The sequence below is a fragment of the Theropithecus gelada genome, chromosome 1, assembly GCF_003255815.1.
Source record: "Theropithecus gelada isolate Dixy chromosome 1, Tgel_1.0, whole genome shotgun sequence".
Classification (NCBI taxonomy): domain Eukaryota; kingdom Metazoa; phylum Chordata; class Mammalia; order Primates; family Cercopithecidae; genus Theropithecus; species Theropithecus gelada.
In genome coordinates this window covers 169,541,536-169,555,943 of record NC_037668.1, presented here as the reverse complement: position 1 = coordinate 169,555,943, position 14,408 = coordinate 169,541,536, and the positions used below count along the sequence as shown (strand labels likewise).

Genomic DNA, 14,408 nt, shown 5'->3' with positions numbered 1-14,408 from the left:
TCTTATGAGACCAACATTGTATATGTCATCCATCATTGACTGAATTGTCTTTATGCAGCACACGACTATTTAAAATTCCTCTTTCCTCAAATCTCTGACCTTCCAACCTTCTTCCTCATTATAATAACACGAACTGAAGAAATGTTTACCTTATCTCAGCCCTTCACTTCCATAGTAGTTTATTAGACTTTGTTATAACCAATAAAAACAATGTTGCACACATTTTTATAAATTCACTCTTTGACCACCACTATTTCTTGTTTGTTCAGGTCATTCTCACTGATTTTCCAACACTAGCTATGATTTACCAAGATGGAATTTCAATTCTACTAATGATACCAGAGTTTGTCTCTCTGATTCCCTCGATGTTCTCTCTTCTCTTCTTACCTATCTTAAATTCCATGTGTAAGCATTATGATTTATTTTCTTGCATATGCCCTTGGATCCCTTGATACACTTTTGATTCATTCCACCCTCTTGACAAAATAGAACCCTGGTTAAGTTAAACTCTCCATATTCCCCATATCTATACCTATGCAACTGAATACACCCAGACAGTTTAGTTCTTGCATCATTAGTAGTCTCTCCACAATGTCTGTCCTGATTTTTGGCAGTTTCACCATACACATAGATGATTCTTCCAACATTCCAGACTCAGCTCCTTGTCCTGCTCTCTAGTAATGGCTTTCTTTTTACTATCACTCTTCAGTCATTCACTCTCATGGTCACATCTTAGCTTTTGTAATTATTACTTGCTGCACATCATCTCTCCTTCTGGCATCTCACTCTTTGACACCTATACCTTGACTTTCCAGCTCTTTCCCTCTTGATTTTCACTGGAATTAGAATTAATTAATCCACTATCCTTTCAGTCTTTTTTTAATCAAAGTACATCTTTTCACTTCTTTACTTAAATTAAGTTCCATGGCCTATAATTACATACAATCTATTACACAAACCCTCAATCTCTCTGCCTTTCTTACTTGCTTGTACTTTCAACACAAGCTACAATTCCATTTATTTTCTCCGTTTTGCAGTGAGACGTTTTAAGAGCTGTCCAGACCTATGGTTTCTAATTTATCTTCTACCATTCTTTCTCAAGTGCACTCCAATCTAGCATTGTCCACCACCACTCCATTGAAACAACTCTCATGAGGGTGAACAATGATCATTGCATTGCTAAAGTCAATTGACACTTCTCAGTCCTTACGTCCTTACGTTATATTACCCATTGGTAACATTTGACATGGCTTACCATGGTGTTCTCTTGATGTACTTAGCTCACTTGGATTCCAGGACACCAGACTCATTGGGTTTTCCTACTATCCTGCCAGTAGCTCCTCTTTGGTCTCCTTTGCTGGTTTCTTCTCATCCCCCTGACACTTAATCTTAGTATACTGCAGAGGTCTGTTCTTTGTCTTTCATTTTTTTCCTGCCTGTACTTATTTCCTCAATGACTTCATTCAGTCTTATGGCTTTAAATGTATACATAAGCTCAGAAATAAAAAATTTACTTTTTCAGCCTCTCTCTCTTTCCTGAAATCTAGACTCTTACATCTAACTTCCTGTTAGACATCTTCAAGGTGTTCCAAAATACTCTTTTATCTTCCCTGGACCTCCCCCCGCTCCGCCAAAACCTGCATTCCCCCTAGGCTTTCCTCTCAATTTATGACCATTCCCTTTCTCCAGTTGCTTAATCCAAAAACCTTACGTTTATTCACACTTCTCTTTTTCTCACAGTTCAATTTCATTTGTTAAGGAATCCTGATTATCCTAAAGTACATCCAGAATTTTCTCCTTCTTACTACTTCCACTTGAAAATAGTCTGATCCTTGCTCCAAACCATTTATTTTCAACAGCAGCCTGAGTTGAGTACGAAAACAAGTCAGCATAGGTGAGATCAGGTCAATGGCTCTGCATAAAACCTCGCAATAATTCCCACTTCACTGAGGGTAGAAGCTGCAATCCTCATATGGACTTAAATAATCCTTACAGGATCTGGCCTCTTTCTACTTGTTCCTCCTCATCTCCTACTACTCTTCCAGCATTTACTGTGCTTGAGGCACAAGGGCCCTTTTACTGTTCCTGGGGCACCCCAGCCAGGCTCCCACTTTAGGGCCTTTGTGCCAGCTGTTATCTCTGCCAGGAATGCTCTTTCTCCAGACCTCCTCAGAACTAATTCCTCATTTCCTTCGGGTATCTGCTCAAACATCACCTTCTGGCCTACTAGCCACTTCATTTAAAACTCCGCTTCTCCCAAAATTAATTATCTCCTATACTAGCTCTGTTTTCTTCTTTTAGTTTTTCCTTTATAACTTATAACCCACTAACATATTAAGTAATATATTTATTTTTTATATATACTTTGCTTATTTCCTGTCTTCTCCATAATAGAATGTAAGCTCTATGAATGAAGGATCTTTGTTTCTTCACTAAGGTTTTATCACAAATACTTACGAGAGTTCTTGGTACATGTTAGGTACTCAATAAATACCTTTTTGGGTACATATTAGGCACACAATAAGTACTTTTTGAATACATTAAAAAATGAATATTGCTACTGTAGAATAAACATATGTAAATGACAAATAGGATTACCTAAGAAAGTCTAGGTAGAACCATTGTGTTTGGAGGGAGTGATATTTACTTAGGCAATGTTGGGGTGTGAGGAATAGCTCCTGCCAGAGGAAACAATGTTTTAAGGCCCATTGGTGAAAAAAAAACATTAGTGAAGACTGAAAGAAAGTGAGTATGTTTGGAGCTTAGGAGAGCAGCGAAGGTGTGGTAAAATGTGGGGCTAGAAAAGTCAGAAAATATCATTAATAAAAAGCCTATAAAGAAAATGACTAAGTAATTTATTTTCTAAACTAGGATACTGCAGAGTAAAAGGGGGTTCTTTTAATAATTACATCAGGACAATTATATACACTGGAACAATCCTAAGAAACTGGAACATTCTTAAGAAAACTAGGTTTGCATAATGCAAACAAGAACTTAAGAAAACTAGGATTGCATAATGCAAACAAGAACTTATAAACCTACTGATAAGTTAAGTCACACTATAGAATTTAGACTTTTTTTCCAATGAGTAGTATAAAGCAGGTGATTTATTCAGGAAAATATTATCAAAATTGTATTTAAATTTTTTTACTCTGGTGGCAGGGTGGAGAATTGAGTGTAGGGTGGCAAGGCTGGAGACATAGAAAGAAGACAAGGTTGTTGATCCTGCAGTTCAGGGAGAGGAGGATGGAGGCACAGACCACAATGATGTTGGTGGTGGACATGGAAAAAAAACTGAATGATTCTAGGGGCTATCTACTGGTCAGATTTCATAGAATTTGGTTAACTATGAGGTATGAGAAGAGCGGGTGTTGAAAAGTCAAAATTGTGACTTTATAAATCAAAGGATAATGTTGTCATCTGTTTTTTAGAAGAAAAAAAGGAGAGGGAGAAGGAGAAAATGGTGTTGAATGAGAGTGTAGAGATCAGTTTAATTTGAATATGCTGTGCTAGTTTTTCCCGCAATACTCAAATAGAAATAACCAGTAGACAGTTCCTGTTGCTGTAAATAGATGTTGAGTTAATGCTTTAGGTAAAGGAATAATCAGTTTTTGGACAACTGAATCCATGAGAACAGACGTGACCACACAAGGAAAATGAATGTGCACAATGCAGAAAACAAGTCATTAGAGTGTTTCAGGAAGAACATGGTCAATATTCTTGTCATATACTGTGAAGACAATCATTAGATGTAGTGACAAAGAGGAGAGTGGTGATCTTGCCTGAATAGTCTCAGTGATATGACTGCAGGTGTCAGATTGAACTGGATAGAATCATGGATATAGGACAACAATAAAATCTAAAGTCTGCCACTAAACACAACACTGGAGAAATTTGTCTCTGAAGTTGTTATCACAGAAGGTTCAAAATTACATGTGTAGGTGCACACAGAGATATGAAGACACACACACACACACAGAGAAAGAGAGAGAGAGAGAGAAAGGGAGAGAGAGAGACAGAGAGAGAGACAGAGAGAGAGAGACCAGCCAGTGATTCTGAATAGAAAATGAAGTTAGGTAATGAGGATAGATTACAGAGTAAAGTCTCTGAGGAGGAACAAGAGCATGGTTCATGGAATAAATGAATGTATCAGTATGTTAAAAAGGGCACATTTTCCTTGTGACAGATACTAAACGTTTGTAGGTTTGTAGATGGTTTGGTAGCCAAACCGTAAGGAAATTCTTATTTGCATGAAGATATTTTTTTATTTTATCTTTTTTCTTCTGTGTCATAGAAGCCGAGTTCAATGGTGAGACTGAGGTGGAGATGGAAAGAGAATTTTGAGAAAATGAAGCATATTTGAAATAACCTTTGCTGATGATAATTACAAAGAGAATTTAAAAAAGAAATATAAAAGTGTATGGAGCTGGCCGGGCGCGGTGGCTCATGCCTGTAATTCCAGCACTTTGGGAGGCCCAGGCGGGCGGATCACGAGCTCAGGAGATCGACACCATCCTGACTAACACAGTGAAACCCCATCTCTATAAAAAAAAAAAAATACGAAAACAGCTGGGTGTGGTGGCAGGCGCCTGTAGTCCCAGCTACTGGGGAGGCTGAGGCAGGAGAATGGCGTGAACCCGGGAGGCGGAGCTTGAGGTGAGCCGAGATTGTGCCACTGCACTTCAGCCTGGGCTACAGAGTGAGACTCCGTCTCAAAAAAAAAAAAGTGTATGGAGCTTATGGGAAATATAAAATGATTGTTGGTTGTGTTTGTGTAATATCTTAGATTTTTTTTTTTTTTTTTTTTTTTTTTTTTTAAGACACAGGGTCTTTCTATGTTGTCTAGGCTGTTCTCAAACTCCTGCCTCAAAAATTCTTCCATCTCAGCCTCTGCAATAGGTGGTATTATAGGCCCATGCCACCACAGTAGGCTAATATCTTATTGTTTAAAAAATTCACAACTTAGAAATGTTCTGTATACCTAATCATACCTAGTTTGCAAAATGCAGCATGCTTGAAATTTGCTTTAAACTTCTAACAAAAATCGAAACACATTTGTATCTATCATTATTTTTTTATTTTTGGAATAAATTAATGATATTTTCAAATTCATTTATACTTACCCATGCTGGCAATTATGCTATGTACAGGTAATCTGGAAGGTCCATGATAAAATGACCTGGACACATTGCTTTTTCTTTGCTGGTCTTGGTTTTTAAATGCTGAATTCTCTTCTTTGGTAATATTAATATAAAAACATATGTCTGTAGAATTCATAATATATCGAGGACCTGGATTCAGCAAAATGTTTTTATTATCCTCCCTCCTAACACCAATCAAGCAGACGCCAAACCTTAATTAAAAAAAAAAAAAAGAGTTTGTAAGAAAATTAGTAAATGATTATTAAGACTGAGGAAAATAAAAGTTTTAAATCATAGCATTTTGAAGTTTGAAATGATCCTAGAAGTTCAAGATCCTCATTTTTACAGAAAAATAAACTATGTGCTTAGTGTGTTGTAAAACTAATTTAGCTGATTATGACCACTATAAATTTACATTTTAATGAAAATGAATGGAAGAACATAAGCAACATGAGTGCATGTATACACTAAGGGCAATATTATTCTGCAAATTTTTACAACAATTTTACTTTGGTCAAAAAACATAAACAGCATTTCTTACTTTGGTAAAAAAATAAAATAAAATGCTTAAAACTGTTGGCCAAAGGAAAGAAACTTACCCGTGATCACCTAAAAGAGAACCAGGGTCCCTGAATTTATCATAGTTGGTTTACTTTAAATTTTAGGAAAAAATTTACATATTTTTAAACAGTCTAAAATAGGTATGCACTTAGTCAGAAAAAAATAGCAATCTTTAAATGTAACAGGATCCTCAAAAAATGTCTTATGTATTTTTGGGGGCTTCCTGAAAGCACAAATTATCCTGAATCTTTTTATTACAACATGCCTTAAAGTGTTACAAATTAAATCAAGTTTAAAGATATTTTTAAGCAATAAAAGTATATGTATCAATAGAATTACATTGAGAAGTAAAGTAGAATACAGAAGCTCCTTGATTTATGATAAAGTTATACCTTGATAAACCCAGCATAAGTTGAAAATATTATTAAATAAAAAATGCTTTTTATACAGTTAGCCTAACAAATATCGTAGTTTTAACCTAGCTAACCTTAAAGATACTCGTAACACTTAATGTTGCCTACAGTTGGGCAAAATTATCTAATACCAAGCCTGTTTTATGATAAAGTGTTAAATATCTTATGTAATTTATTGAATATTCTATTGAAAGTGAAAAATAGAATGATTGTATGGATACAGGAAGTATGGTTTCTTCCAAATGGCTATTGTGTTGTACCATCATGGTCAAAAAATCGTAAGTCAAAGCATCATAAGTTGGGGGTTCCTGTATATTACAAAATAGATTAGTAGACTATATAGGTATATTGTAAATCCTCCAAAATGTGTTACATTAAAACATTTAATACAGATAATATGTTATTTTCATTATATACATACATTTTTATTTCTTAAGTAAATCCTTTTTTTTTTTTTTTCCAAAAAGGAAAAGCAAAAAAAGTTCTACGTTTAAATTGGAAGGTAGTTTTATTTATTTTTTAACTTATTTCTCAGGTCAAAACAAGGGCCACCATCAGAGATTTTTTTTTTTTAATGTATAGTTTTTAGAAATATTAGTGTTATTTTGTTTTGGTTCCTAATCAACATCTTAAAATTCAGGTCTGTGAAGAAGATTTTCATGTGTTTGTAAATTCTTAATGGATTAAAATATTTTAAAAAGACTTTAAAAGTTGCTAAATGAAATATTCCTAATAAATTATAATTTACTCCTGACAGTCTTATAGAGACCATACAGCCACCAGGGTTCAAATGTTTCAACATTGGGTAATATTGTGACAAAAATTTCGGAATGCCTAAACACATGAGCACAATATGCATTCTATTTTTGAAAACAGTTTCCACATGGTATGCTTGACTGATTGATATTTTAATTTTTCTCTGAGGCAGAGACATACTTTTTGTGTGCATGGAAAGAGGCATATGTAAAACTCTTTCCTTCATATTCAGCAAAAAATGTACTTTCTTCCAAAACAATGTGGTAGACTTCATTCCCAGAGCATCTACCGTACATCTTCTGCCATTGTTCTGGCGATTGCTGGCCTTCTCTGCAACACAAGCACACACACATACACACACACAAAAAGAAAACACAGTGAATGTGGTTAAAAAACAGTTGTCATAGAGCTGTTTCTCAACTGTATAAGAACTGGCAAGCACAATCCAAAGAAGCAGCTGAGCAATGCTTTGAACTCTGAAGATGACATTATATGCAAGAGTTTCTACAAAAAATTTGAAATTAATAGTGTGTGTATATATATATATATATATGATTGAGAAATGGTAGTTTTCTAGAAAGTGGGAGCTTTTCAAGATCCAGCTAATGAAGAGCTTTACTCTCATAATGAATCATTGAGATACAGGACTTAACTTTCAGTCTCTCTTTATACATATCCTATCATGCATATATTCTAAAATTTATTGTACAGTCTCCATAATATGGCCAAGGTTATCTTACCTATGATACCTGCGTGGCTGCTGTAGGTATTTTACTTTGCTTTATACCTAAAATTACAAATGTATCTCAATTTATCAATTTGATTTTATAGAATATCTACCTTTATTTTTTGTTCATATCATAGCAATAACTTTCTTCCAATTCTATAGCAGTCAAGAAAAGACAGTTTTCCGTGATAAATGTAAGGGTCTCTCCCACTAACTGAATATTTTTGTAACCACCAAATTCATGTTGGAATCCTAATCCCATTATTAAGGTATTTGGGGGTGGGGCCTTTGAGAGGCAATTAGGTCATGAGGGTAGAGCCCTCAGGAATGGAATTAGTGCATTTTAAAAAGACGCTAAAGAGCTATCTTCCCTCCATGTGAGAATACAAGTCAGCTGTTTAAAACTCAGAAGGCGGCCCTCACCAGCACTGAATCATGTTGGCACCTAGATCTTGGATTTCCAGCCTCCGGAACTGTAAGAAATGAATTTCTGTTGTTTATAAAATGCCCAAGCTGTGGTAATTTGTAATAACAGCCTGAACTGACTAAATCTCCAAAAGACATCCCACAAAAGTATTTTTACAAAAAAGATAAGTTTACCACAAAAAGTGCAATGTCTTTTGTTCTGAAACATTCTGCACTGCCCGCCTAACTCAGTGGCTTTAGAAATATATTAAAAATTCAATTTATGAGAAATTTATAATGGATATATAAGGAGCTTATTTCTCATTTTATATAATAAATTAATTTACCTTTGCTGAATGAAGCTTATGAACTCTACAAAAAAGCACAGTTTAGAAGCAATATGATACATATATAAAAATCAAAATAATTTATCATAATCTCTAATAGATTCTTAATGGATCAAAAACAGATCACAAGGCATTACAGCCATGTTTAGGACTTTAAAAGCCATTTTGAACTGAGTATTTTCTAAAGGGTTTATTAGGAAGGTAACATTTATCAATATTTTCAAATTGTCAGTAAGCTTTAAAAAATATCTGTATTTTCTAAGTATGCCTCATTTCTGCCTCATTCTTTCTTAAGTATGCTTAAAGAGTTAAGAGCCTGGTCCCTGGAGTTTGATTGTCTAATCAGAGTCCCAACTCTATAAACTCTATAATCTTATTTGTTTGTTTGTTTGTTTTTTGAGATGGAGTCTTGCTTTGTCATCGGGCTGGAGAACAATGGCACGATCTCAGCTCACTGCAACCTCTCCCTCCTGGGTTCAAGCAATTCTCCTGCCTCAGCTTCCCGAGTAGCTGGGATTACAGGCACCTGCCACCATGCCCGGCTAATTTTTATATTTTTTAGTAGAGATGGGATTTCACCATGCTGGCCAGGCTGGTCTTGACCTCCCGACCTCAGGCAATCCACCCGCGTGGGCCTCCCAAAGTGCTAGGATTACAAGCTTGAGCCATTGGCCCTGGCCAAACTCTACAATCTTTTGTGAGTTATTTAACTTTTCAGTGATTATCTTTTCAGTGAAAAACAGTATCAGCTTCATTGGGTTAGATAAAATGAGGTAATACAAAGAACTCATTTGGGAGATGTTGGGATCAGAGAAAACATTTAGTAAATGTAAGCTGCCAATATTACTCTGATGTTACATCTTCCTTATTGCTAAATTCCAGAGCCATTTTAAATAAACCTAGTCGACTTACTAAACAATAATGCTTTTAAAACCTGTACCCATTCTTCCATAACGTTAATGTATTTTTGAAAATAGGAAAACAATATAAAACAGTTTTGATTTTTGATTGCATATGACTACATCTAGCTACTACTTCCTAAGAATGATTGTCCCTGGTGGAAAAAAATGTTCCCTTTGGCAAACAAAAATAAAGTTATTTTTGTTATGTACCACATTACTATTTGGCAAGATGATACTTGGCAAGAACAGAATCTATCTGAAAGGCTGAAAATGTATGAGATGGTGCTGGTAATTCATCAGTATTTGTTTGAGATTCAAAAGCCAGCATGAGGTCAACTAATTGTCATGCAAGGGTACTAAAAGCTATTCAAGAGAATTAGAACTCTAATTCCAGAAGCTGACAGGGGAACACAATGTGGTAACTTGGAAGGGAACAGAAAGGGATGGAATCGGACAAAGACAGTTCAGATAAATTTTCTTAAATAATTTGCTTATTGCCTTGCTATTTTATACTGGCACATTGCCCCTCAGGCAGCATCATTTTTTAGGATGTCATTTTGTTGGAATTTTTTTTCTTTATGATTTCTTCAAAACCTCTGATAGTTAACCTTGAATCTCTAAATTCATCTAATTTTCAATATACACATTTTGTTATTTTCAGCTCATGTTATTTGCTTGAGAAATGCTAGACATCAATATAACATGTAATGCTGGTGTGTATATCCAGTCTCCACTCATTAACTAATACACAAAATATTTATTGAGCACCTGTGAAATGTCAGGAAAGGCTTTAGATTCAAAGGTTAGAGCAGTTAACAAAAAAGGTAAAAATGTCTTGTCTCATAGAATCACTAGTAAGAGAAGGCCAACAATAAACAAGAAAAAGCAAATTTTGTTGTGTTTAGAGATGATAATGGTGGGGAGAAAAATAAAGCAGGAAGGGAGCTAACATTTTAGCAGGTAGAATAAAATGTAAATAGTGTGACTGGGGAAAATATGATATTTGAGTAACAATCTTGAAGAAGGCAAGAGAGGTCTTGGAGAACACCATTACAGCCAGAAGGAGCTACAAGCACTTCCCTGAGACAGAGTTAATGCTTGATGTGGCTAAGGAAGAGCAGGGAAGCGAGTTTAGCTGGAATTCAGGGAGGGGGAGAAAATGGGTCCACAAGTAAGTAAATGGGAGGAGGGATCATGTAGGACTTTATAAATAGTTGTGCTATGGCTTTGACCTTTCATTGGGATGACTTGGCAATCATCGGAGATTTTTTAAGACTAGTACAAAAGGTCCGATTCATATTTTATAAAATCCCTTTGGTCATTGTGTTGAAAACAGACTGAAGAAGGGACAATGATCCCTTCTTCTTGCAATGATCCACCTAGATGATAATGGTTTGGATTATGTTAGATTCTGGGTATGTTCTGAAGGTAGACTTGAAAAATTTGCTAATGGAAGAGAAAAATATATAACAATCTTAAATTTTCTTAGCCACAAGAAATACGGATAAACAAACAAATATCCATATAGATAACAGTGAAAAGAAATATGGATAGATAAACAAACAAATAAATATCCATATAGATAAGAGTGAAAATGCAAGTCCCAGTGCTTACAAAACATCATGGGGAAATCTTAAATACAAAATGTTAGATAAAAGAATAGTCTGGGCTGGGCGCGGTGGCTCACGCCTGTAATCCCAGCACTCTGGGAGGCCGAGACGGGCGGATCACTTGAGGTCAGGAGTTCGAGACCAGCCTAACACGGTGAAACCTCGTCTCTATTAAAAATACAAAAATTAGCTGGGCGTGGTGGCAGGCGCCCGTAATCCGAGCTACTTGGGAGGCTGAGGCAGGAGAATAGCTGGAACCTGGGAGGCGGAGGTTGCAGTGAGCCGAGATCGCGCCATTGCACTCCAGCCTGGGTGGCAGAGCGAGACTCCGTCTCAAAAAGGTTTCCAAAAAAAAAAAAAAAAAAAAAAAAAAGAATAGTCTGTAGATTCAGCTTTACAGCAAACTAAGTCTTACAAAAAGAGAGAAGATGTCAAACAGACATGGTGTATGTGAGGTTTCACAAACATATGGAATGTTTATTTTTTTTAAAATCTGGAATGCTAGGTACATTGGTGTCCATGATAATATTCTTAGGCCTTTTGAGTGCCTGAAATATTTTCTAATAAATAAACAATAAAATGCATCACAAAAAGGCAAAAAAAAAAAAAAAAAACCACCATGATTGGTACTAATAATTTAAGCTTTTTGTTTGTATATTTTTCACTGCTTCCTTGCAGTGTTTCAGGGTAGCATTTGGTCTACATGATATGAGCTTCCCCTAGCCCCCACTTATTAATATTTTAGGACTAATATTTTACCTAGGCACAAAGTAATCATTTTTCCATTTCTATGACAAACGTATTGAATTTAACTTTTTTGAGCATCTACCCAGTTACTCAATGTATTGAATAATCTATCTTTTTACTCACTAATTTAAAATAACTCCTTTATCAAATACCAAATTCCTAATTATCTGTGCCTGTATTAGAAGTACATATAATTTGTAGCCTGTTAATTGATTCTTCTCTATGCATTCACTAATAGCACACTATTTCAATTATTGTAACTGTGCATTATTTTTAGGTATATAAGGTAATCCTGTCTCATTATTATTGTCCTTCAAAATTTTCCTCGCTTCTCTGATTGCTTCATTTTGTCATGTAAACTTAGAATCAGCTTATCTGTTTTAAAAAAGAATGTTGTGTTGGTATGATTGTTGGGATGGAATTCAAATAATAAATTTGGATGAAATTGACATCTTTATGTTAGCGACATATTAAATCTTCATTTGCATGCTAATTATCCTCTATTTCTGCCACAACATCTCACCCAACACTAATCTCAGCAGAACGTAGCAGTGGAATCACTGAGCCCTGGTGTTTACCCTGTTTTCTGGAGGATTTCTGGTGACTAGAACATTTTCTAAGACACAGTAGATGTTCAAAAATATTTACTTAATGAAAGAATTTTATTGTCCTGGTAATCTGTGAGATATATGCTATTATCCCCATTTCGCAGATAAAAAAACTGAGGTTCAATGGCTTTGATGATCTTGCCAGCATAGGTAGATCAAATAATAATTCAATTCAGACACTCCAGCTTAAAAGTCAGCACTTTGTTCAGGAACGTCAGTTCTGAGGAACTCCAATATTCAGTGTGAATGTTTCTGCTGTTTTGTTTCCATTCTTCAGGCTACTAGGATATTAAAAGCCAAGTTTTTGTACCTTTATTAGTAATGCAAGACATTTTACGTCCTGTAAGTCCAAAAATCATTCGTCTTCAGCTTACTGTACTGTCCCAATTTTCTATTTTTCTTATTCTCTTACTTTTTATATCTGGGTCGACTTAATTCAAGATTGATTTTGAATGAGGGGAAATAATTACATAAATAAATAGTGCGTTTCCAAACTTCTTATAGCAGCAAATCCTTTAATTCTATCACCCGGGTGTGATTTGTACTCACCTATTTGTTTATTCCTTTCTCCATCATCAATTCTTACACCTTTAAAACAGTCCTAACTCACTTCCTTGTTTCCAGTGAATGCTTTCACAAATCCTTTTATAGTAAGGTAATAAGAGTAAATTTCAAAATCTCAAATTATTTCATGTCACTCTCCCATTGAAAATGCTAAAGGGCTTCCGTCTTCCATTTGATAAAGTTAAACTTTGAAAAATTGTCATTACAAAGCCCTGCTGACCTGTTCTATGACTCTTTCAGGTTTCATCTATTACTTCTGTCTGCTTTCTGTTGCGCACATCAGCCATTAGAAGTCTTTAATTCATCCTGAACAAGACACTCTCTCCTATGTCTAGGATTTTCCACAATACTTTTCTCTCTACCTCCTATGGCCTATCCATTCTTGACCCTCAGCTTAATCATTACTTCCTCAGTTTTGTTGTAGTGTACTTCTCCTTTCATAATACTGTAACATTAGATTGTGTTAATTAATTCTTCATATCTTGTTTCCCTGTGAAATAAGCTTTATGAGAAAAGGGAGCATGTATTGTTTACCACTATATACCCAAGATGCAACATCAGTTCTGACACAGAGGAAGAGCTTAATATATGTTTTGTTAAATGAACAAAGAATAATCTAACAATGCTCAATTACTAAATGTTCTGCTTTTCTAATTAAATAATTCCTTTTGCCTTCACTAGAATAATTTTTAGGTCTAACGAATTACTTTCTCTATAATAAATGTGTCATTAGAATTTTAAAAAAACACGGAATTTCATAATCACTAATAGACATGAAGTGAATTTAATATTATATCAATTTAATGTTATAATTAGATTAAAATAGCAGCAGTAAAAACACAATAAATATTATGGACAAAAAGTATAGAATGGGAAGCTCACTGAAAATTATGAAAAACCATTTAATAAAGATTTGAGATGTGTTTACAGCAATTAAATGAACATTCAGGGGAAATAAGAGGCTTCTGTATTTAATAACTGTTAACCTTGAGGTACACTCCAACCTCTAAAATAGTATAATCTGTTATCTATTTCATACTGTTGTGAGGCTGTTCTACTATATTGACTGATAATTGAATAGTAAAGAATCCTTCCTAGTAAACTTTATGTCCACATTTGTTTTCAAAATCATTGCTAGCTACAGCTATTTTTAATGATCTTGGATTTAAAAAAAAAAGGGAAAAAATAATAGAATATGGAGATGAAATATGATATTAAAAAAACAAATGGAGTACAGAAGAACAGTATACATTTAATATTTGAAAGAATCCTGGCTGGGTGCGGTGACTCACACCTGTAATCCCAACACTTTGGGAGGCCAAGGCAGGTGGATCATCTGAGGTCGGGGGTTTGAGACCAGTCTGACCAACATGGAGAAACCCTGTCTCTACGAAAAATACAAAAATAAAAAAAAATTAAATAAATAAAAAAATAACTAGGTGTGGTGGCGCATGCCTGTAATCCCAGCTCCTCCAGCCTGAGCAACAAAGGAAAGAAAAGAAAGAAAGAATCCCTTAGGTCTCTAGTCCCTCTGAATAAAGGGGCATGCTGTAGAGTTCATGCACCTAATACCCAATACCAGTCATGAGAGCCTTAGAAAATTTTTGATGAGACATCTTGGAAAGAA

The 14,408-nt window shown here is 35.0% G+C and overlaps 1 protein-coding gene across 3 annotated transcripts in view; it reads right to left on the bottom strand.

Moving 5' to 3' along the window:
- The window catches only part of KCNT2 (potassium sodium-activated channel subfamily T member 2), a 405,986-nt gene that overhangs the window by 129,732 nt on the left and 261,846 nt on the right, over positions 1–14,408 (bottom strand). For 2 of the 3 annotated variants that reach the window (XM_025392809.1, XM_025392815.1), the window contains exons 15-16: positions 7,052–7,201; positions 5,124–5,353 (exon numbers count right to left, since the gene is read on the bottom strand). In XM_025392809.1, the coding sequence (XP_025248594.1) occupies positions 5,124–5,353; positions 7,052–7,201 (380 nt within the window). The remainder of the gene's footprint in view (positions 1–5,123; positions 5,354–7,051; positions 7,202–14,408) is intronic. The other variant, XM_025392824.1, reaches the window with a different exon arrangement.